Raw genomic sequence first — 25627 nt, forward strand, 5'->3', positions numbered from 1 at the left:
AGGTTATTGTTGGTTCGCCTTTATTGTTGTTTTTCCACCAGCCTCATTAGATGGCTTGCTTTTCTGTTTAAATCAAGTTTTGTTCCACATGTCTGATTTTGGGTCCACTTTCTAACTTCCACTCAGTCTGCATCCACAGACCGTGACATGGGTATAATCTGCAGAGCTGTGAAAATGTGCGCTATGCCTTCTAATGATACTGCTGAGAGAAAGCATGTATAATGTAAACTGACGTAGTCCAAGAGCAGAATCCCATTGAACTCCATAATCAACCTTAGTGTGTGAAGACTCTAATTTGTTCATGTCTAGAGCAATGTTCCCTCTAATGTTTCATGTGTCTGAGCGAACACACAAACTCCCTGAGCGTCCCTTGGACCACTGTGAGCAACATCAGACGTGTGCGCTGTGGTCACGTCAGCATCCAAGTTACATGTTTATTAAAGTAATCAAATTACAGCATTTACATTTATGTTAGACTACTTTTAATTAATGCTTTAGCCCACTTACAATGAAAATTAAAAACAATCTTGTTCATGACCTGTGCAGCATGTTAACACTATTAGAAGGAAAAATAACTTGAACTCCAATTTTGAAAAGAAAACTCTCTCTCTCTCTCTCGCTCTCTTTTCTTTTAAAATAAAGCTCTGACTGTATTATGAGTCTGTGGTCTGGGAGAGAGTCTGTAACTCTGTCTGCAAAATACAGTAAATAATGACCAACGTTGGGCAATTAATTATATAGTTACTTCTTCAAAAAAGTAACTGAGTTTTGCAAACAACAAAGTTTTTTGCAGCTGTTTTTTTGCAGTGTGGACCACATGGATCACAGATCATGTCATCTGCCCTAAAGTGTCTCACCAACTCCAGACCTAATGTTTCCTGAGTCTTATCCTACAGCACATAAAGGCCTGCCTCCCATGGAACCTGGACTCTCATCAGTACAGGACAAACTGGACAAACATATTAATAGAATATTGAAGCAACCTTAAAAAGTCTGTGATAATTACCTAGAAACACCTGTGGTGGGTTCTGTGTAATAAGTATAAATAGAAACAGCCTGCAAAGAGCTGCCTGCCAGCAGGTGGCAGACTGCTGCCTACTGGGAGTCTGCACTTCCTATTTGAACCCTGGATAAAGACAAAGACGAGGGGTGCCAACTGCTAGCTTTAGCCACTCTGTACTCAGAATATAGCTATCTACCCCCAGTGCATTTTGCAGTGGTTTATTTTTAATGACAGACATGAAATATTCTAATATGTGGTTTTGCTTAGAAAAGGAAAAAGATGAATTATTTATTTTACTTCATACAAAATTATAATGGTGCACTTTTTCAATAGGACAGTCTGTATCTTTCAAATTGTTGCTCAGAACTGCCAGTTACATCACGCTTGGTTTAACATTGTTTTTCTTTAAAACTTCTCATTTTTCAGTATGCAGTGGGCGGCTTTGTGCTCCTCACTGGAGGAAAGGCTGGATGTTTGGATGGTTAAGAGTCGGTTTAAAAATGTGCTCCACCTTCTCTCCTCCCTGAAATACAATGCTATGTGTTGTCATCCATGATAAACTAAGCTGTGAAAGAGGATCCTCTTTCAGTGTTTCCAGTTCATTGCAGACTTCCTGATGCTTGTTTTATTCAGCTATCATGACCAAAGTATTAGATTGCTGCTTATTACACAGAAACTGCCACAGGTGTTTCCTGGTAGTCATTACTATTCTTTAAGTTTGTTTTAGACGGTTATTTATTACCTGGTTATTAATATGTTATTAAATAGAAACAGGCAGTTTTGCAGCTCCGTTTCCTGCTTATTACACAGAAACTACCACAGGTAACTGAGTGGTAATAAAGTGTTACATAAATTTCATGGTAAAATCACTCAACTGTAACCGCTGTTGCTACCATGATATTACTTGGATATTACATTGTTATTACTCTGGTCATTGCATGGTAATAACTTTGATTACAAATGATTACACTCTTGTTTCCCCCCTCGTTACCCTACTATTACCCCTTTATTACCGAGCTGTAACAGGAAGTGCAACCTATCCAACCTGCTTAAATTATCCAAACAAAATGTGATCTTTGAGGTTGTCTTAAAAATAAATCACATGACTTAGGAAGCAGTAAAAACATCAGTAAACACTATTGTCATGGAGATTCCAGGTTTGCTTTGTATTTTTGTTGTTTCTTATTTTTGCACTATAGTAGTTGCCAGTTGCCTCAGCTTTAATCCTTCCTTTGTGTTCCTGTTTTCCTCACATCAGCTCCTTTTCTATTTTGTCCTGTCACATGTATGTTTCCCCATCTAGTTATTTTCCTTCCCGTTTCCTTTGCCTCTGCCCCGTGTTTTGTCCTTTTGTGTGGTTAGAATGAGCCAGCACAGCGGGGGAGATGCGCGCTGTAGCTGCAAACAGTTTTTTGACCGTGACATCGTGCTGTGGTAGCTTTGTTTTGTGTGTACGAGTCAGATATAAACCTGGACAGCTCACATTAAGAAGTGGAAGAATTATTTTTTCGACGCTTGGGACAGAAATGTGCAACTATAGTGGCATTATTAATAAAGCTGCAACTCTGAGTGTTTCCCTGAGTCTGGGGTCCTTCATTTTGGATCCTTATGAACAAGTTATGAAAACTTTCAGTCACCATTCTTGGGAATTTTTTTACATAAGAGCAAAAACTTGAAACATGACATTTTTTTTTTTTAAAACCCCACAAACATTTCTAGCAACAACAACAACAACAAAAATCTATTTTCTGGTGTAAATGAGGCAGTTATTTAAATTAAATAGTCTTTTTAGTGAATCTCAAAAAAGATGAGGACATTATTCATGGACTTACAGAATCACAATGATTTTATGGCATTTTATACTCACCAGATGATAAAGATGATAAGCTGTTTTTTGTTTTTTGTCATTCATAAACCTTTGAGTGTGACTTTCAGGATTACTGTGTCCTTTGCACAACCATATTTTCACAACAGGCATCACAGGCTGATGAACAGCAAACAAAGCTAGACAAAGTTCTTCATATATCATATATAGCTTTATTTATTTTTGCATGAGGAATACACGGTGAAAATCCCCTGCAAATAGAGCCCCAGTCAGCCCCTGAAAGCGACAGAGGAGGCTATACACAAAATGTTTAAACATCAGCAAGCAATCCTTACGTTTTGTAAGCTATACTTCAGCAATTAAGCATACAAACCTGAAATGAAAAATAAACTGTTTAGGATCAATAGACTCTTAGGTGAAAGCACTGAATTTGTATAAATTGTTTTTCAGAGAGGCTGAAACATTTATTAAAAAACCATCAGTGTGTTTGTTCATGTAAAGGAACCCACTGTAACAATAAATAAATAAGTTGTTAATTATTAGAGTAACCTTTAATTACCCTGTGTAATTTAGAGCTAGGCCATGGCTTCATTGACCCCCACAAGGAGGGTTGAAAAGGAATTATAAATTTATATGTAGTCTCATAAAAATCTTGACATTTATAATATGATTGTCTGAGTGATGTCTATGTTGTTTCAGTTGGATGCATGGATATTCCTCCTGTGTTCATCCAGCTTAAATATCAGTTGCAACTAACAGCATAATATGAAAATACAGTTAATATACACCGACCAATGTCACATTTTCATTATCAAGACATACAATAACATCAAAAATCTGACTGACATGTATAATGTCTCAAAGGTTAGCAAAAAGTGGACAGTATTATATATTTGTCAGGGGCAGAAAGAACAAACGCTTTCACTGAAGGACTGGTTCAGATTGTGTCATCGTTCTCACAGAGCCCTTGTTGTGCTTCCAGGTTTTATGATTCTGTTTCTCGTTTCATCCTTTGACACTAAGTTTTTTTGTGTCTAATTTCATATGTTTTTAAAGGCAGACGAGTCTATTCATCATATAAAACTGAGGCAAAGCTGTCTGTCTATGTACACCTTCTGGTTTTTCCACACAACGTTGCTGTTCTGATGATTTCAGCAGCGAGAAAGAAAATGGCATTAAAGGGACTGAGCTGGTTTTAACTAGTCTCTTGTTTTTCATGCATGTTCCTTTGTCTAACAGCAGAAACAGAAACATATTGGAGCCTTTTTGGAGAATTCAGTTGTGTTAAAGCAGAAAAGCACATCAACTGCAACGACAGAACAATAGAAAAGCAAACAGATGGTAACTATAGCCATATGAAGCATCCACCATACCGTGAGTTCCTCTTGTTGTGAGTAATCCACAGGGCCTTAAGATGCTGAGAGCCTGGGACTATATGAAGCCTGCTATGCTCATTCTTGCCACCAACAACAGAACAATTGATGCACTTTTCTCCCAGCAGAGACATTTCAGGGTCACATTCTTGGTTAATAAAGGTACAGAGCTCTATAAATGCAGTCCATTTACAGTTTTACACTCACATTATTGGAGGTTTAATACTGACTAACTCCAATCAGTCATCTGACATGGCACAAACAATGAAATGATCCTTTATCCAATCTATTCCCACAGAAGGAAATCTTCAGCAAAAGACCAGGATCCACTAAACACTGTAGTGCATTGACAGGACATGCACTCAATGCCATATCAAACTGCTGAGGTCTGTTCTTATTTTACTGCACTGTTTGTCAGTTTTAGGACCTTCTGTGCTTCTTCACAAGCCAAAACATAAGAAGAAAAATAGTTGTTTAGGGTTTAAATACAAAGTATGTTGGCACCGCTTTTAGTTGTCTAAGAAACATCACTTTACTAAAACAATTACAGATTTTGTAGCTTATTAAGACTTTAAAACAGCAGCAAATATGAGTATTTATTCACAAGTAATGAACAAATGTCAAATGCGTCTGGGTGTTCACAAACATAATAGGCACCTCTTGGCCAGAACTGAGCGTTATCAGATCCGCCATCAGTGCTCAATAAACTTTGTTCAGACTAACGTAAGGATAAACACTCTTTGCCCAAGCATCACACGAAGCAGAATTTAGGTTATGTCACAACATGAAACAAACCATTTTAACAGTGCATCTGACTTGAATGAGAATAACACAGCAGTGAACCTTTGACTTGTTGCATTTCATTCATTCTTTGTAAACTCTCCCGCCTCCCAGCGCAAAGCCATGGCACTCTTGCGTCTTCCTCCAGTGTGGATCTCTGGAAACTGGCAAAAGACACTTTATTGGTTTACTGCATTCACACCACTCCCTCCACCTCTTCCACCAGCTTTCTCAGCTTATTAGAATAAAGATGGGATAAGGAAGTTTTGCAATGACAGTCTACCTTTTCTTTCTGTTATTCTATTGTGACTCAAACTATTGTCAGTTAAGACAGGATGTGACTTCTTTCTTTCCGAGGTACAACCCTGTCACGCCAGCTGCTGCTATATTTGACGCACATACTTTTTTCAGATCTACAAATCATCATCGAAACTATAATGCAAGATGACTTCAGAGGGAGACTGATTCAACATGGCTTCCATTACTTAAATATAAATATTTGTCTTAAAGAGACATGTCTTTACTGTGCATGGCATACTAACTTTGACTAAATTCATGGTGAAAATTGGACATCAAATATGATACAGCCGGGTGCATGAAGTAGAGTTTATTTTATAAAGCTTGTAGTTTTGGCTGCTACAATAAATTGTGTGGAGGGCGAAATGTCCTAGTAAAAGTATTTCACCACAAAGAAAAAGGATGTAAAAGGTTTCCTGAATAAGCAAGTCTGTTTTTTCTGCCTAAAATAAAGACTATTGTAACAAACAAAGCCATAAAATATACCCCTGTGATCAGGAGTTACATACACTCAGTGTGCATTTGAATGTCAGAGTAATATTTTCTTTGGATTTGTTCAGCAGCACTCACTAGAATAACCAACATTCAGAATAAAATTCATCTCAGTGAAAATCTGGGAAGGAGAATTGTAGATTTCAACAGAAGATCTTTTGGAGCCATTTCTGAACACTCACAGATTCCAGTATTAATCCCAATAATATTTGAATGGAAGCAAGTATAATGTAAATAGAAATGACTCTAACACTGAACCCTGTGGAACTCCATAGTTAACGTTTATTGCATGAGGACTCTCCATTTACACGAACAAATAATCTACGCAGAAGCTTTAGTATCTGTTTATAATAAAATAAAAATAATAAAATTGTTTCTGGTGGGTGTCGGACTCTGACAAGGCTGCTCTTGGTCACAAATTCTGATTATAGTTTTTATGGAAGGAATATCAGAGCAGCCCGGACTGAGAGTCAAACTCCGAACTCTGTCGTCCTGGCCATTGAGCTCTGCGGCTTTCCTGAGAGAGGGATGTTTCCAGACAACAGCATTGTTGTGGGCATATCCATGAGCAGAGACCAGCTACTTGTAGTTGGGTGCAAACACCAGGGACGAGATCTGGGACTGTGTCATGTGAACTGATACAGGAGCCACTTGGTGAGGTGTCTCCTCTTTAGTGGCCTCATGATTAAATTCTGCCTCCAGCCTTGCACTGAAGTAGCTGCACAGCTCAGTGTAAGGTGACATGAATGAGAAGCTGCCAGCTGGAAAAGGGTGGAGCGCCCACTCCAGCTCCAGAACGAGTTGCTGCCCCGAGTGGAGGAGTCTGTTGGGTTTGTGTTCACAAACGAGGGTGTGAGAGCAGAGTGTGTGACTAACAGACACTCTGCTGAGCATAAAAGTGAAGCTGTCAGTTTACCTATCAAATCTACGTTGCTCCCCTCAGCTATGATCACGAGCTGAGGGGAGTGACATGAGATCATGGACATGATCACTGAAAACAAATACTTCAAGTTATCGCTGCTAAACGTGGCTCCACATGCTTTTAAATCACAACATAGTTGTTGCAGTCGTGTTTTTCACAGGACTGCACAGTAGACTACAGTCCTCTGAAAAAAAGATTAGACTTTGAAGTTTAATAATGTCCCTCCTCAGTGAGCGCTTAATTCCTCATTTATAAAGTCGCCAGAAGCGTATTAACCTCTCCTGGTTAATCAGCTCATATACAGTAGAACATGTGCATGGTATCATTTAACAAGTCCAAATAAGTGATTTGTCATTTCTTACTGTGATTCATGGCTAATTCAAGCAGTAAATAGTTGTTGGTTAAGCATTCTGTGTGCTTAACTAACTTCATTAAATGAATTAATAAAAGAAAATTAATGAATTAATTAAATATCCTAAATTTAAAGTGATGACTATTTTTTTTTGCCTTATAAAGCATTTATAAATGAAAATTAAAGTACCTCAAGTACAACAAGTCTCAGCTCTATTCACAACAGAAACAACACACAAATGATGCACATAGAGATACAGAACAAAGACAAATGTATTGGCAGGTACAAACATTCCCATTCGAGGTTTCCAGAATACTGACATGTAAGAGGAACAGAGCCTTCAGTTCTTTATCTGGTAAAATTAGGACAGAGAAGAAAAAATACTAGAAATATGAGAAAGAATAAAAACCAAAACATCTGGTGTCAATTTTGTGGAAAATAAGGCAAAAACAAACTGTAGTGTGGGCTTCATAGGTGCCGTTGTCACTGAGGAGTGTAGAATTCTTAGTGTAATAATGTGTTGAGTTTACAATAACAGTGCACCTCCCTTTTGTGGCTACAAACATGGTGTTTTTATTATACTGTGAGTTTAGACGGAGGAATTCTTGCACCTTGGCTCAGGTGATGAGGCATATGATGTCCGTGTGAACGGCCAGTGTTTTTCCGTCTCCTCTTGTGTTTTCCCGGATCCTGGGCAGGACCTTGGACACTCACCTGTTTCATTCAGTGACGATCAGCGTGGCTGCATTTAAGCCCGGTGAGGTCATCTCTTCTTCTCCAGTCCATCAGCGACTCATGGTGACAACATGGCTCTATTTCCTTGTGATTTAGCTGTTGATTGTTGCATACTTACCTTGTCTCCTTGTGCCTACAGCTTTCTTTGCAACCCTTTTCATGAAGCGTCATGGAATTTGTGATCAATTTGCACACCATGCCAGCTGAGGCAGGCTGACCCGATCGCGCCCTTCAGGGTATTTTCCTTCAAGGCCTGAATGATCAGATGTGGGACAACTTAGCCTCCCAAGATGCCTGAGTCCTTCGAGGATCTGGTCTCTCTCTCTCTCTCTCTTAGGATTGAAAATGGCCTGAGGGAGAGAGGGCTGAAAGGAGTCTCAAGTCTCAGCCCACCTATTTTCATTAGTCTCCGATCCCGGTCCCCGCGCCACCTCCTCTGGTCCTAGTTTCCATTCTGTTCTATATTCTGGATTCACTGGCAGCCATCCCATCATCTTTTTGAACCCATCCATGGTGCCACCATCTTCACAAAACTGGACCTGAAAAACACCTACCATTTAGTCCACATCAGATATGGGAATGAATGGAAGAGAGCCTTTAATTCCCCACTGGGTCACTTTGAATACCAAGTCATGCCTTTCAGTCTTACAAATGCATCAGCACTTTTTCAGGCACTAGTGAATAACATTCTCAGAGATTTCCTAAACCTTTTCGTGTTTGTCCACCTCAATGACATTTTTTCCAAGGATCTCCCAGATAATTGAATCCGCTTTCACGCGGTGTTTCAGTGGCTGCTGTATGTAAAGCAGAGAAGTGCGAGTTGCATTCACCATCCGTCATTTTTCTGGACTAATTTCTGGCAGGGGGGCAGGTGAAGACGGACCCTGCCAAAATCTGAGCAGTCGCTGAATGGCCCACTCCTTCCACTCGCAGGCACCTTCAACAGTTCCTTGGGTTTGCAAACTTGTACAGACGTTTCCCATTTTATCCACAACAACAGTCAGGTAGCAGCACCTGTAACTTATCTCCAAAAGTTGATTCTGTTCATCTGGACGTAGTGTTTTGTGGGAGAAACGTTTCTCACTCATCCAAGTGACGTCTTCAGTCTCAGCTGACTGCAGGTTTCAATCTTATAAACAGTACTTTTGCATAATGACTGAAACCAGCCCACTGAAGGAACAATGGGCTGGGAGGTCAGTTCCTTCATCATAATTATGCAAATTCTCATGACTCAACAACCACTGGCACATCTGTCACCATCTTACAATGCTGTGATTGCAGCTAATCCCCAACTCTCTGTGAGTGGTACTCATGGCCATTGATCAGTGGGCTTTGATCAATGGTCATGCGAATTTGCATAATTATGATGAAGGAACTGACCTCCCAGCCCATTGTTCCTTCAGTGGGCTGGTTTCAGTCATTATGCACATGTCCTGTTTATAAGATTGGGGAAACCTGCAGTCAGCTGAGACTGAAGAAGTCACTTACTCACCAGGTTGGTTGAGCATGCATCAAGACTAGAGATGGACCGATCCGATATTACGTATCGGTATCGGTCCGATACTGACCTAAATTACTGGATCGGATATCGGAGAAAAATAAAAATTGTAATCCGATCCATTAAATATCACGAAAGCACCTCACAAAACTTGCAACACGCCGTAACTCGCCTCAGAATGTCGGAGCAGTATGCATCACGTGATAGAGCAGCTGTGGCATGCGGGACCTGTCGGTGGTCTGGATAGCATTTGGAGCTTCGCTAGCAACCCGGCATTTCATCTCCGACAAAGTTATCCCGAGAGAAGTAAAGCAAGTGTGTAAGTCCATCTCTGAATGTTTGTAAAGCATTCCCACGTTAAGCTTAACGAGCGACTGCCTCTCGCTCTCCGGCTGCTACTTCAATCGTGAAACTGCTAATGATCAGCTGATCGGCTTTTCTGTTGTGAGTCTCTCTTGTTTGTTTTTGGCCCACTTTGCGCCAGAAAGAGGAAACCAGCGGCTGAACAACAGCAGCACGTTTAAGCTTGATAAGCTGTTGTTAGAATTTATTTAATATTACTTTCTACACCAGGATCTTTTTCTACGTAGCTGACGCTGGTAACTGTGCAGGGGCGGATCTAGCAAAGTTTAGCCAGGGGGGCCGATAGGGCATTAACTGGGAAAAGGGGGCACAAAGACATACTTTTCTTTCTTATTCTCATTTAAAATGTCGAGCTTTTAATAATTAATTATCTGACACCCAAAGTTTTAATTTGATGTAAAATGAATAGAAGTCAATTACTGTATATAGTGACTATTAAGTCTAATATATATACCCTAGTAAGCTATAGTACATTTTCCTTTGGGAAGGTACCATCTGTGCAGTCTGCAATTTTGTTGAAGAAAGATGTTGAATCTATTTAATATTTCTTGAAAAATAATTGATTTCTGTGCATTTTTTTTCACACTGCATCAAATTAAGGTTGATTACGTTGATTAAGCATCATGAGGTGGAGCGTGAGGGGTGGTTCCCTATTTTTTATTTATTTATTTTTGTTGTTGCTGGGAGTTGGAACCCTATTAGTTAGGTTGCTTAATATTTACGCTAAGTACTCTTTAAAATACCAGAATAGGGAGGATGGTGTAGGTTTAAGTTTATTAGATTGATCAGTATTGCTGAACTATGAAATATTTTTTTTGTATACAGGTATAACAGAATAGCTTTAGTGTAGTTGTTGTTTTAAACTTGAGTATGAACTTGCAGACTTGCAAAATGCAGCAAGATATTTTAAAAAACAGTTTTGTTGATTAAAAAACACTATATCGGATTCATATCGGTATCGGCAGATATCCAAATTTATGATATCGGTATCGGTATCGGACATAAAAAAGTGGTATCGTGCCATCTCTAATCAAGACACCTGTAACTTACCTCATGTCAGCAAAGGTTTTGTTCACTTGGCCACCTGAAGCTGAATCAGATCACAAGAACTTAACCTATTTGAGAACAGCCAAGAGACTGAACGCCCGTCAAGGCTCACTGGTCACTATTTTTTGCACGTTTTAACTTTAACTCCTATCGTTCAAGGTCCAGAAATGTCAAACGCTCTCTCCCGCCAGTTCGTCACCAACACTAGTACTGCTGAGCCTGGCTACATCCTCCCTGGTTCCTGCAGGGTGGGTGCAGTAACCTGGAGAATCAAGGACACGATCCAGCAGGCCCTTCAGGAGAAGCCTAACCCAGGCACTGGCCCGCCTGGTTGCCAGTTTGTACCCACCTCTACATGTGCCACAGTACTCCACTGGATCCATACCTTCCATTTTTCCATTCATCCTGGGATGAGTAGGACCATATGTTTGCTTCGCTGTCACTTTTGGTGGATTCGGTAGAAAAGGATGTGAGAGAGTACGTAGTAGCTTGCCTGCAATAAACACCATAACCAGTGCTTTTTCGGGTTGCTCCAACCACTAGCCATTCCACAGAGACTCTGTTCCACATAAATTTTGTTACTGGTCTCCCCGCTTCCTCGGGAAAAACTGTAATACTCACCAGTGTTGATAGGATTTCTAATTCAGCCCACCTTTAGCATTGGACAAACTGCCATCAGCTGTTGAGACAGCTAAACTATTGACAGATCATGTTTTCCGACTCCACGGAATTCCAGATCCTGTCTGATCGAGGTCCTCAGTTTACTTCACAGGTGTGGAAGTCCTTCTGTTCTGCATTGGGAGCTGCTAGGGTTTAAAATGATTAATTAAAGCTGTTTTTATTATTTTTATATACACAACGCAATGTGCTCAAAAACAAGTTGGCGCTCCATGTTTTGAGGATCTAAAACGTTGTTCAGGGGTGGCTTGGGGTGGCTGTGGCTCAGGAGGTAGAGCAGGTCACTTACTGATCGGAAGGTTGGCGGTTTGATCCCAGGCTCCTCCAGTCTGCATGCCAAGTATCCTTGGGCAAGATGCTAACCCCAAGTTTCTCTCCGATGCATCCACCGGAGTGTGACTGTGTAGTTAGACAGCACTAAGTCCAAATATTGAGAACTGACGGGAAGCAGAGGGTTTTGCTACATGCTTACACATCACACTAGATAATGGTTAGAAGGATATTTGCTAGGCCGAAGAGAGTTAAATAGAAACAGTAGTAGGATATTATTAAAATGATCAAGGCTAGGCAGGGAGGTGTTTTCTTTTCTGTCTTGTCATTCCAGGAAAAGAAGCAGATAATGAGGGTCATGACTAGGGATGGGTATCGAAAACCGGTTCTTGTTGAGAACCGGTTCCCACTGTTTCAATTCCTTGGAATTGTTTGCCATTTTTGCAAACGATTCCCTTATCGATTCCAGTCGCCCCAAATGACGTCACCACGTTGTGGAGTGTCATTTACCTGGCAGGAAACATGGCGGCTCAAACGCTCAAAAGTTTGGTTATACTTTACGAGAACGGATGACAACAGGGCAACTTGCAATACTTGCAAAGTAGATATTTCATTTAAGGGAGGAAACACTACGAACATGCAAAAGCATTTGCTCACAAAACACACGATGACCTTAAATGAATGTCGTGTTTTTAATTCCGCTCCGGACTCGTGAATCTCAACCTGCAGCAGCGGTAACGTTTGCACGTCCTCTCCCGTTAATGTGGCAGGTAAATAATCAACTAACAGTCCATATTATGTTAGCGCGATCTGCCTTATTACAAACCTGCCATTACTGTGCATTTAGTGACCATGATGAGACAGAGTCTGGCTCAGATGCTGGCAGTTCTCGCTGCAGTCTACCGGTAGCGTCTCCTTTCAGGCCAGGATAGACGAATGTCACCGAGCAGTGACTCAGTTTGTGGTCAAAGCCTTGCACCCATTTGCCACAGCAGATGCCCCGATTTCACTTTGGTAAGTGAATGTGTTTAATTGTAGGCAGGGACATTACTGGATATTCTTGTGTAATTGCTACAGAACAATTTATGTTATACTTTGTTATTGCTACAGAAGAATATTTATTTTATTATTTTACATTTACAATTTTTTTTTCCTGGGGACCCTGTGACACCCCATTGAAGAGCTGTAGGCTGGATCTCTTAAGATGTCACTGTTGGGTTTGTAAGGCCATGTTACTCCTAAATTTCTATCTTGTTCAAAGAGAAGATATAAAACAAAGTTCTAAGCTAATCGACCTTAGTGTTCTCCTTTTTTAAAAAGAATCAATAAGAGAATCGATAAAGAATCGAATCGTTAAACAGAATCGAAAATGGAATCGGAATCGTGAAAATCTTATCAATACCCATCCCTAGTCGTGAGTGAGGAGAAGGCCAAATGGAGACATCAGGATGGTTCGGGGAAGAAGACAGTTATAATAATAGTGTGTTATTGTTGGGTTATAAAAACGATACGGCCCGATCCAGGGCCGTCCTTTGTGTGAAGACAGGTGGCTGTGTTCACATGGAGGTCCAGTCCAACTTGTAATTCCAACTGCTGAAGCAAATTAAATCTTTTTAAATTACATATATTTCTCCTGTAATTCCTTCTGAAGAAACTGAACATGACAGAGCCCGGGTCAGTCTCAGTTCCAGATATCATCCCCAGACCAACAGCCAAACAGAAGGGTTGGATCAGGAGCTGGAGGCTACGCTTCACTGCTTCACTTCCAACAATCCATCAACTTGGTCATCATATCTTGTCTGGGTGGAGTATGTACACATGTCTCACACCTCATCTGCACAGTTTTGTCTTCTGTTGAGATCTCCCTAGGATACCAACCCCCTTTATTCCCAGAGACACAGATTGAACTTGCTGCTCCTTCTGTGCGACATCACTTGCAGCGGTGTCAACATGTCTGGACACAGGCCAGAGACATTACATTTATTTATAAATGTTTATAAGGCAAAAATAGTCCTTACGTTAGATGAGGTCACACAAATTACTAGTAAATGCCGGAATTAACCATGAAAAAATTTGTATTTATGAAAACACACAAACAATCACCTCATATCTTATTTACACTATAAATGAGACAATGAGCACATTATGTTTGAGCTTATTTATCAAGTCTCAGGTTTCATAATGACAGTATAAATATGAAATGCAAAGCATGAAATTGCATGTTTTGGTTGATGACAAAGAAATTCAAAGATGTTTCATCAAGAACTCACTCTGTGATCACACGATAGAGCAGCACGATCCATCCTGTGGGTGGTTTTCATTGGTGAAGATGGAGACGACTTGCACTTCACAGGAACATCAACTAATACGACACACCACAATTGATAATTAGCATTAACATAGGCAAATGGAGGGAAAAACATGGTGAATATCATGCTAGCATACCTGAGTTATTAAAGGTCAACGTTTCCATGCGATTTGACAATACTCTTTCTGCGCAGAACCTGTCTTTGGCATACAGATTTTCCCTCTCCTTCTTCAGCTCATCCTCCCTCTGCTTTACCATCTTGATCTCTTCATCCACCAAGGATATTGTGCTTCTCGAACGTAGTTTGAAAAATGGGTTGTTCAGGAACATTTTTTCCTGGGGCTGCTCACATGCTTTACTGAGAGAGAACTCAGAGGCACTGCGAATAATCAAATTGGACGTCTCCAGGATGATGACACTGGAGCTGGTCTCTTTGGAGTGCCACTCACTAGACTGAGCTTTCATGTTGTCTTTAACATGCCTGGGACTAGAGGTAAAATCATTGCTAGGGTCCAGAATAATTACATTGTTCGCTGACATTTCATGTTTGAATGGTTCCTTGGTAGGTGAGGAGGTGATGATGAATGACGGCGTCAGTGGAGTGCTTATTGATCTAGGGATACTTCTTGATGGTGCACAATCAGTAGATTTGCCCATCCTGGAAAGGCCCCTCTCCCTTTTGAAATTTTCTTCCCTCTCCAGTGATATGCGAATATCCCTTTCAACTGCTTCTGGATCATCATAAGGGGACCTGTAACTGGAATCATCCAAACCAGAATCCTCTGAGCAGGGGCTGAATTGGGTGTGAGGATACTCCCCAACCAGATCTAAGTTTTCCAGATCATGTGCTTTCTTGTGAGGTCGGTCAATGTTGCGTACTGGAGTGTACATGAAGCTGTGGCTGCCGTGGAAGCTCAGCTGCTTGGTTGTAGGTAAGACTACCTTGTTTTTGGTTTGTTCCTCCATTTCCCGCCACTGTTTACGAGCCAGCTGGAAGTCCACGTGCTCTGTACTAACATTCTCACTCTTGGTTTCCTGTATCACACAGAAGTCTTTAGGTAGCTTCTTGACTGCATCTACACTGATGTGCGGTTGGTGAGTGATGTGGTTATAATTGGCATCTTTACCATTCTCACTCTCATCTTCAGATATTTTAGACAAGCCTTGAAGGCCTAACGGGTTATATTTAACCTCTTGTGAAGGGCTGGGAAAAGGAACGTTAACCTCGGGCTGTTCCAGAACGTCTTCCACTTGCGGGACCTCAAAACACACTTCATGAAAAGCGTTGCTGTCTTGGTCTTCAGCACCTGTCATCTCAGCTTTTTGTACAAAGAGCTCCTGGGCACTCAACTGAAGACTATCCAAGTATGAATCATCATCTTCTTTATTAATAGAAGAGGAGAATATTGTTCTCCATTTTTCATCCGTCTCACTATCTGAAGATGCTGCTGCAATCGCAACTCTCAGGCATTCTTCCATTTCATCAGGACCAGGTTCATGGCAGGATTCGGTGGAGACGTCTGACATAGCTTCTTCTCTAATGCACTGTGCTAACATAGACTCCTCTGTGACGGATGGTTCAAATATGAGTTCTTGGGCCTCTGGGTCTTTATATATTTCCAGATTTAGATAGCCATCTTGTTCAGAATGCAGATAATTGTCAACAGCCCCAGGCTCTGGCTCAGGATACTGATCTAGCACAGGGTCTAGCACTGGTTCAGGGTATTGCGTTGATTCTGGGAATGGCTCTGGCTCTGGGTCTAGCGCTGGTTCAGGGAATTGCGTTGATTCTGGGAACGGCTCTGGCTCAGGGTCTAGCACTGGTTCAGGGTATTCCTCTGGTTCAGGGTATTGCGTTGATTCTGGGAACGGCTCTAGCTCAGGGTCTAGCGCTGGTTCAGGGAATTGCGTTGATTCTGGGAACGGCTCTGGCTCAGGGTATTCCTCCGGTTCAGGGTATTGCTCTAGTTCAGGGTATTGCTCTAGTTCAAGACTTAGTTCCTCAGGATCTTCACAAGGCTCTGGGCTTTGTACTGGTACAGCATCTTGTTCTAGCTCAGGGGTCTGTTCTTGCGCAGGATCTAGTTCTGGTGTTTTCCTCCTCTTATGTTGGGGGTCATTCTCACACACACTGTCTACACTGGAGAGTGGGTCGGACACAGATGAGGTGACTGATTCATTCCTGCTGAGCTCTTCACAGGCCGGCTCCAAAACCAAAGCTTCTTTTTGATTCTGACAAGCCGTTTCAGTGCAGACGTTGGGGTCAGAGCAGTCAAGCTTGTCATTTGCGTCTCTGCTGCGTGGCATGTCAGTTAATAAAGTGTCGAGCGTTACCTTTTCCAACGGAGACTCTGGGACTAATGGCGGTGTCGCTGAACAAACAAGCTCATCATCTGCAATAAAATCCTGTTGCTTAGGTGAATCAGCCATGCCAACATCCACTTCACAATCCATCTCCAACGCTGATTGTTCTGCTGTTTCCATGGTGATGGACATGGAGTTGTCAGCTGTGCTGCAACCTTTCTTCAGCTCCTTTCCATCTGCCTCTCTATCCACTGAGGTAGCCTTCTGAGAGAAAAGAGAATAAGAGAAGGAAAGATTTGTTTTTTAGAACGGAGAATTGCTGTTTGTTTGTTTTAAACACACACACACACACATATAGAGGTGTGTGTGGGTGTGTGTTAATTTCTCTCTTTCCTCTGTCATTGAGTGCAGAAAGAAAGGCAGCGTATAAAAAACAGCTAAATTAGAGAGTATTTTTTGTCTATTGTGTCTACCCTTATGTAAGGACTGGGTCTGGGTACCACCACACACTTTAAGTAAGCTTTGTAGGGGCTGATTGCTGCTACATCAGGAAATGTGTCTGAAATCTTGTGTTGCAGCTTTATCTGTCAAAAAAATCAAGTCTTGTTTGCAGCGTTTTTGATAAATAATGTCATAGGAAAATGTAGCCTGTTCAGACCATAAGCCCTATATATGCTGTTTAGTTACACAAGTAACCAAATAATAAAGACAAGAAGTAGTGACAGAAATGTACACAATACAAAAGACTCTCCCTGTGTGTTTGTGTGTCTGTGTGCACACGTCTGTCTGTAAATATGTTTGTTAAACAAATAGAAAAAGTGAGTACTGCCATTACAAATGCCAGGATGCTACTTCCTACATACATTAACATTCAAACTATCAGCCACAACAGTGGCTTCTTAGCTTTGCCACTGAAGGATAGCATAAACTGTGCATGTATTTAAGCTGCAAACTTTCCTGTTATTAAAACTAAATTAGAAATAACACACAGAAAAGATATATGCTTACTAAAATGTATTTAATCTTTTGCACAAAAGCCTTTGTTGATGATGGCAGCTTCAAGCTGCCTGCTGTATGGAGAAACTAGTCGCATGTAGTGTCATTTTGGCCCATTCTGCCACACAGATTTTAAAATTCTTCTCATGGAAAAGAAGGTGTTGAGTAATCAGGCCTCATCCTATTTCAATGACCTTACAGTACCAGATCATCCTGTGGGTGATACGGTACAGTGAGCAATTTCTATATATTAGTGCTATTTTTTAAATATGTAAACTCTGTAACATGTTGTACTACTTAATTAGTTTAGTCTGTTACTGTCTGGAGCAACTGTAACCCACATCATTTCCTTAGAGCAGCGGTCTCCAACCTTTTTTGCGCCACGGACCGGTTTGTGCCCGACAATATTTTCACGGACCGGCCTTTAAGGTGTCGCGGATAAATACAACAAAATAAAACTAGTACCGGTACCGAAAAAAATAATATTTATTCATAACACACGGGAAAAGACCCAGGAAAACCGAGTTAACGATAAAAACGATAACAAAATAACGCTGAACACCGATAAAAACCCTGAAAACCAGACATTTCACACCTGAGCCTCAACTCTCGCGGCCCGGTACCAAACGACTCACGGACCGGTACCGGTCCGAGGCCCGGGGGTTGGGGACCGCTGCCTTAGAGAATAATAAATAATATTCTGATAACCAACAAAACTACTATGGCCGCTGTTAGGGCCCTCACCTTGTTAACTCCCATTGTGTTTATACGGCACTCTGTATTTAGTCATTAGTTATCATTAATCTCTGGCTCTCTTCCACAGGGTGTCTTTCTCCTGTTGCAGCACATCCTAAGCCTGGTTCTGCCAGAGGCTTCTTCCTGTTGAAAAGGAGTTTTTTCTTCCCACTGTCAGCGAAGTGCTTGCTCAAAGGGGCTCATGTTTTGTTGGGTTTTCTCTGTTTTCTTTGTACTGTGAGGCAACTGCAGAAGCATCCACCCTCATTTTGTCTTCATCGTCCTGCTAGATAGCAGCAGATTTTTAACAAGACTGTCTCGGTACATTTTTCTAGAGGTTGCAGATTTTACTCCACTCCTGAATCTATATCCACTCTCAGTGGTGGGCTGGCTTAGAGCAGCGGTCCCCAACCTTGTGACCACTTTAATCTCAGACAATATTTTCATGGACCAGCCTTTAAGATGTCGCAGATAAATTCAACAAAATAAAATGATACGATTAAGGCAAAAACTGTGGTATTTTGTAAATAAACACGAATTCACTGTGTAACTGTGTAACTTTATTAGCAGCGGCCTCCTGAAATGCGCCAACAATAACATCCTCCTCTTTCCCCCTTAATGCTCTCTGGTCGTTATGGTAACGCGTAAACATTTCTTTCAATATAAGACACAACTACAACACGGGAAAAGACCCAGGGAAACCCAGTTAACCATAAAAACCCTGAAAACCATAAATTTCACACCCGAGCCTCAACTCTCACGGCCTATGGCCCGGGTGTTGGGGACTGCTGGCTTAGAGGACTGAGGCCTGTGCAGATCAACAGTGGGGAACAGTGCATCACATTGGTATATTCCACATGTGATGGTAACTTGTGTGATTGCCTCAGAGTTCGTCTTAAGTGTTGTCGTCCATAGTACCATTAAGTTCCTGATGTTATTACAGTTCTCCCAGCAGGGATGTCATCTTCACTGCTCTTCATGCACTTCTTATCAAGTTATGGCATTTTCATAACACAGACTTGCTTGTGCAAAAGCCATGAAAACAATTAAACCTTATTTGACATTTGTCTAAACATGAATAGGAATTCAAACACTTTCAGCACAGTATGAAGACTTTGTTATCAAAATGTTTCATTTTATTATCAAAGCCTTGCTGACATTGGAAATAGTTCTGTAAAAATGTAGACATAAGCTAGAGAAAAAGTGTTCAGACAGAAAAATGAAACGTGAACGATTTGTTGAAACAAAACTGATAGCACTGACAGAAGCAAATCATACATGTGGAACTATATGCATGAGACAACAGATGAAGAAAATTTATACAGTCTTAAAACAGCAGCAAGTCAAAGTGTGTAGGCACGTAGCTACAGTTGAGACAGCTCACTGAAGTTCAAACCAAGCCTCAACATAAAGAAAGATGATTGTTGATGCAGATGAGCTGCTGTGAGTAATTCAGGTTGATGTACAACCATGGGAATGGTCTGAAATGAGAAAATACTCAGTGAGCAGCAGTTCCCCCTGTTGATGTCAGGAGTCAGAGGAGGATGTCCAGACTGCTTTGAGCTGATAAGGAGGCAAGAATAACTCAGTCAGCTACTTCTTACAAACGAGGTAGGCAGCATCTGTATATAGACATAGAAAATAATGAATCAAGCAGAAAAAACAAATTGAGTTCCTTTCCATCTTGCAGGAGACAAAAATGGCTTTTCAAAGAGCAAAAAGTGCAAAAAATATCATCAGCTGCATCTTCCTGGAAGATACTGAAACCCAGGCCATAACTTTCCAGAGTGAAGCAATATTTTAATGGATGTTTCACATGGTGGCCAACACCTGTTTGCTCACTGGGGAATCCTACAGGTCTTAGAAACTTCAACAATAAAACTCATGGACTTTATGGCCGGTCTTTTCCTTCTTTAACTGTATAAATTTACCGTGTAGTCTTAGTGTGTTGTAAGGCAGCGGTCCCCAACCCCCGGGCCTCGGACCGGTACCGGTCCGTGAGTCGTTTGGTACCGGGCCGCGAGAGTTGAGGCTCAGGTGTGAAATGTCTGGTTTTCAGGGTTTTTATCGGTTTTCAGCGTTATTTTGTTATCGTTTTTATCGTTAACTCGGTTTTCCTGGGTCTTTTCCCGTGTGTTATGAATAAATCTTCTTTTTTTCGGTACTGGTACTGGTTTTATTTTGTTGTATTTATCCATGACACCTTAAAGGCCGGTCCATGAAAATATTGTCGGGCACAAACCGGTCCGTGGTGCAAAAAAGGTTGGGGACCGCTGTTGTAAGGTTTAACCTTTCGAGGTGGGGTATGGTTTGGGACCACAGCCCTTTATAGGTTTTAGGTTCTGTTAGCGATGCTTGTTTACATGTGGCTAAAATTCCTCCCGATCCTACTTTTAATTAGGACCAACAAGGAGTAATATTTAACTGTACTTTGGTCACTTTGTTATATTCAGGTCCTCAAAGCTGAGCTCAGTGTTTGTAGAAGACCCCGTCTTTGTGTTTCAGTCTCATCCTACCTTCCTGGACCATGAATCAAATTGTTTTCTATCTGGTTTCATCTGCAGTTGGATAGTGACAGTGGCAAAGACTGCCAGTGGAAGGTTTCACACTCACAGACACACACACACACACACACGCACGCACGCACGCACGCACGCACACGCGCACACACACACGCGCACACACACACACACACACGCACGCACGCACGCACGCACGCACGCACACACACACACGCACGCACACACACACACACGCACGCACGCACGCACGCACGCACACACGCACGCACGCACACACACACACACACGCACGCACGCACGCACGCACGCACACACACACACGCACGCACACACACACACACACACACACGCACGCACGCACGCACGCACGCACACACACACACGCACGCACACACACACACACACACACACGCACGCACGCACGCACGCACACACACACACGCACGCACGCACACACACACACACACACACACTCTCCTGTAACGACACAAGAATGCGACAGACTTGGTGCCATGGTAACCACTGAAAGGCCTGGCACTTATACTGCAATGCTCAGCTGTCACCTCCTCCACTTCCACCTCCCCCGCAACAACTCATCAGCAGCCTGTTAAATGTGACTGGAAGCAGTGCTGTACTCAAAGTGGACATGAAACACGACATGTATTAAGTCTAATTTACATCATGGGGCCCTACACTAAAACCTGTCACAGATTTAACACAAGCCGGATCTAAGACAATGCACAATGTCTGTGGATGGTTACTGCTAATGTTAGGTAACTAGTGACAGAACCTAGACTGTGGTGGAAAACAGGGAAGCTAAAACTAAAAAGCAGTTGAAGGGCATCACTTTTATTCCATCCCTGGCTGTAGCAATGAGCTTTGTGTTTAAAGAAAAGGCAAGGATATACTGTTCAGTCTGACTGTCACTTTCAACACCTCTTTAAGCAGTAATTAGTTCTTCATTAGTAGCTGTAACACTCTACATGTGTTGGAAGCACTCAGAGAATACAAGACAAATAACTATCTGATTATCTGACCACTGGATGCACAGCTTTGTGTATTTTTTTATATTCAGTTGATACAGATGGGTATCAGATTCTTCATGTTAGTATAAACAATACATTCAACAATAGTCACGGATTAGTGTTGGATAGATTTTGTGAAATCTCCAAATTTCCTTTTCCTTTTTTAAAAGGAAGAACAAAAATGTTTGGAATCCAGCTGTGTTGTTCTTTTTCACGTTCTCTCAGATGAATTTCATCAGCACCATATATGTGTTGCATCTATAGAAAGATTGTAATCGTTGGGAAAAACCAACACAGCTACCATACACCACCTTGGCGACAGTGGGAAAGAAAACCCCCTTTTAACAGGAAGTATGATGTTGGGCCAGAACAGAGTTCACTGCCGCTGGTGGTTGGATGATTCTGGAAAAGTCATTCCTTCATTCATTGTTTTGCTGATTTAAATTTTATCAGCAAACTGTCCTCCTCTGTATACAGAACACTGTCTATATATGGGACCTCTATAAAGCAGTGGCTTTGTCCTCCTCTCATCCCCGTCATGGCTCCGGAGGTTTCTTCCTGATAAAATGGGGGTTTTTCTTTCTCACTGTCGCCAAAGTGCTTGCTCATAGGGAGTCATTTAATTGTTGGGGTTTTCTGTTTTTTTGTGTATTATTTATAATATAAATTCAAATTCAATTCAATTCAATTTTATTTATACAGCACCAAATCACAACAACAGTCACCTCAAGGTGCTTTATATTGTAAGGTAGACACTACAATAATACATACAGAGAAAAACCCAGCAATCATATGACCCCCTATGAGCAGCACTTTGGCGACAGTGGGAAGGAAAAACTCCCTTTTAACAGGAAGAAACCTCCGGCAGAACCAGGCTCTGGAGGGGCGGGGCCATCTGCTGTGATTGGTTGGGGTGAGAGAAGGAAGACCAATGAATTCAGTTTAATTTATATAGCGCCAAATCAGTTACATTAAGGTGCTTTGGCGTGGATTCAATTGCAGGATCAACTACTGGATTTAGATTCAATACAATGAAATGCTAAAATGTCTAAAACCAAACAAAGACAAAAGAGCTTTTTGAATTATCATCTTAAATGATTGTCTACTTATCAGAAAACCATTTATTTCCACACTTCTTGAGCAACGTCTCAAACATTTTGTTCTTCTTTAAATGTCACATTTATAATTGTGGGGTTTGACAAATGCACGTTCACAAAGGGCTCACCTGTGATTGGTTTAAATCTGGAAGAAAAGAAAGACCTCGAAGTCTTTCAGCAGTGGTGTTCAGCTTATATCACAGCAACGGATTTCTTTCAGGCTTTTAATATTTGGCCATTTTATTTTTTTTATAAATCACAATAGGATTCACATCAGATGAACCTTTAGAAAAAAACACTGGTGAGTAAACAGCAGAATCAGGAAAGGCTGGCCAGCTGTGGACTGATGCTCCACACTTTTACGTGTGACAACAAGAAGCAGGCAGGTGTCTAGAATAGAATAGAATGCCTTTATTGTCACTATACAGTTGTACAATGAGATACAGAGCATCTCCTACTCAGTGTAAACATGCTGGGGGGCACAGTTCTGCAGCGCTATGTACATATGGACAATATTAACATAGGGAAAAACATATATACATAAAATGTACAATATACAAGACGTAAGTAATATGTAATAAATAGTGTTATGTATATAGTTATTGCACATAGAATTGGTATTGCACAGTGGTGGTCCATAGAGGAAGTGGGAAGTGGGGGGCTGTGTTATCTGTGCATGTGTGAGTTCAGGGTGGTTATGGCTTTGGGGAAGAAACTGTTTTTGAGTCTGAGGGAAGCAGGCTGAACATGTTGGAGCCAGGGTGGGAGCTGTCCTTGATAATGTTTGCTGCTCTGCTGAGGCATAAATGTCCATCAGGGAGGGGAGAGGGCAGCCGATGATCTTTTGTGCTGTCTTGACCACACTCTGAAGCCTCGCTCTATCCGCCTTGGTGCAGCTGCCGTACCATACCGTGATGCAGTAGGTTAGCAGGCTCTCAATGGACGAGCGGTAGAAGGTCAGCAGCAGGTTGGAGTTCAGCTGAGGACTCTCATGAAGTGCAGCCGCTGTTGGGCCTTCTTGATGACCGCTGAGATGTTGTCTGTCCAGGAGATGTCAGCAGAGATGAGGACACCAAGGAACCGGATGGTGTGGACCCTCTCCACACACTCCCCGTTGATGTAGAGGGGGGCCAAGTCAGTGCTGTGTCTCCTGAAGTCAACAATGAGCTCTTTGGTTTTCTTAGTGTTCAGTGCCAGGCTGTTCTCTGAACACCAGGCTGCCAGCTTCAGGACTTCCTCTCTGTACTCTTCCTCGTCTCCCTTCGAGATGAGTCCGACTACCGTGGTGTCATCAGCAAACTTGATGATGAGATTGTTGTTGTGGGTCGAACTGCAGTCGTGGATGTAGAGAGAATACAGGAGGGGGTTCAGCACACAGCCCTGTGGGGAGCTGGTGCTCAGTGTGCGAGTGGAGGAGAGATGGGGGCGGAGTCTTACAGTCTGGGGTCGGTTTGTGAGGAAATCCTTTATCCAGGCACATGTGAGAGGAGGGAGGCCAAGAGTGACCAGTTTGGTGATGAGGATGTCCAGGTTGATTGTATTAAAGGCTGAGCTGTAGTCCACAAAGAGCAGTTGGACGTAGCTTTGCCGCTGCTCTAGGTGACTCAGCACAGCGTGGAGGGCTGTGGCGATGGCGTCTTCTGTGGATCTGTTTGCACGGTATGCAAACTGGTGGGGGTCGAATTCTGGGGGGAGGTAATCCTTGATGTTCTGAAGGACTAGTCTCTCAAAGCATTTCATGATTACCGGTGTGAGGGCCACAGGGCGGTAATCGTTCAGGCTGGAGATGGGAGACTTCTTCGGCACTGGGATGATTGTGGCTGACTTTGATCTTTTGATCTGCGTGTGCTGCTGAAGTTTAATCTTCATGTTCAATGTGTGGAGGCCGAGCTCAAAAGAATGAGGAACTGGTCACTTTGATGGACAGTTACTGCATTAAATCAAAGGACAGCTTGGCAAGTCAGTTGCAAGAAAACAGATTCTTAGTTTCTTAGTTAACAAAGTAAACTGAACTTTTAAAAATGTGATCAGATACAGGCCGTGCTCATGTTGCCAGTGAGTACTAAACATCTGGCTCCAGAGCTCAGCTGTCTGTGGGTTCAGGCTCCAGTGTTTCATCTGGAAACAGGAGAGGACGGTGTGACCGGCTCTCTTTGATGAGGAGCTCATTTGTCTGATTAAACAGGTTTCTGCTGTCATCATGTGTAAATCTGAAGGATATTAGAACAAATTACATGCAATGCTTGTAGCCACTGCGTGCTACTTGTGTTAGGTTTTTATGTGTTGTGGTTATCTGTGTGCAACTACACGGCAGATTAACTTCAGCGTGTCTGTGGATCTGTCACTCTGGTGTCCTGCCTTTCACCCACAGTCCACAGGGAAACCATCTATCTGCTGTCTGTTGTCACTGCTCAAATATTTCTTACAGTTATTTTAATTTGAGTTTGATAAGTTTGTGTATTTGTTCATTTAAAATCTTAACAGTGTTCATAAAGAGACTAACAGGACCATCATTACAGAGCTGTTTGTGTCAGTGCTTTGATCTGTGCTTATTAGTAATTATTGTTTCCATAAAGAGCCAGAAAACACTTTGATCAAATACTGATGATCAGCTATCCCGAATCCTATATAAAAGTTGTAATAGTATATGTACATTCTGTAAAAAGACACTTTTACTGAAGTAGAAGTACAGATGTTATGTGTTAAAATATACTTGTTGAGGCATTAAACTGTAAACCACAGCTGGAGCTATTTCACTGTGGGTAAATCACACCACAGTTTATTAGTTAGACTGTGTTATATTAATGCTACATAACATTAGAGTTCTCTATGAAATATCTGCCATTGTGAAAGAGTGATCTGTGCTACTTATCAGTAACTTTGTGTCTTTTTGATGATTTGTTGATGTTTTGAAGGTAAAGTTTGACGACGTTGTTATTTGTGTTGTGCACGTGTGGATGTCCTGATCTATCACCGGCTTCACTTTAATACCGAAAAACATCTTA

The 25627-nt window shown here is 41.7% G+C and overlaps 1 protein-coding gene across 3 annotated transcripts in view; it reads right to left on the bottom strand.

Annotated features, from left to right (window-relative positions):
• Positions 1–5061: 5061 nt before the first annotated feature.
• Positions 5062–25627, bottom strand: part of LOC146624949 (uncharacterized) — a 71353-nt gene continuing 50787 nt past the window's right edge. The window contains exons 5-8 of one of the 3 annotated variants that reach the window (XM_085361866.1): positions 15978–16511; positions 14081–15821; positions 13906–13997; positions 5062–5145 (exon numbers count right to left, since the gene is read on the bottom strand). In XM_085361866.1, the coding sequence (XP_085217992.1) occupies positions 5062–5145; positions 13906–13997; positions 14081–15821; positions 15978–16511 (2451 nt within the window). Of the gene's footprint in view, positions 5146–8156; positions 8319–13905; positions 13998–14080; positions 16512–25627 lie in introns of those variants that run through there. The other 2 variants (XM_085361864.1, XM_085361863.1) reach the window with 2 other exon arrangements.

This window comes from Diplotaxodon limnothrissa, linkage group LG9 (genome assembly GCF_057381915.1).
Source record: "Diplotaxodon limnothrissa isolate DT_005_m linkage group LG9, D_limnothrissa_male_GT1.1, whole genome shotgun sequence".
NCBI lineage: Eukaryota > Metazoa > Chordata > Actinopteri > Cichliformes > Cichlidae > Diplotaxodon > Diplotaxodon limnothrissa.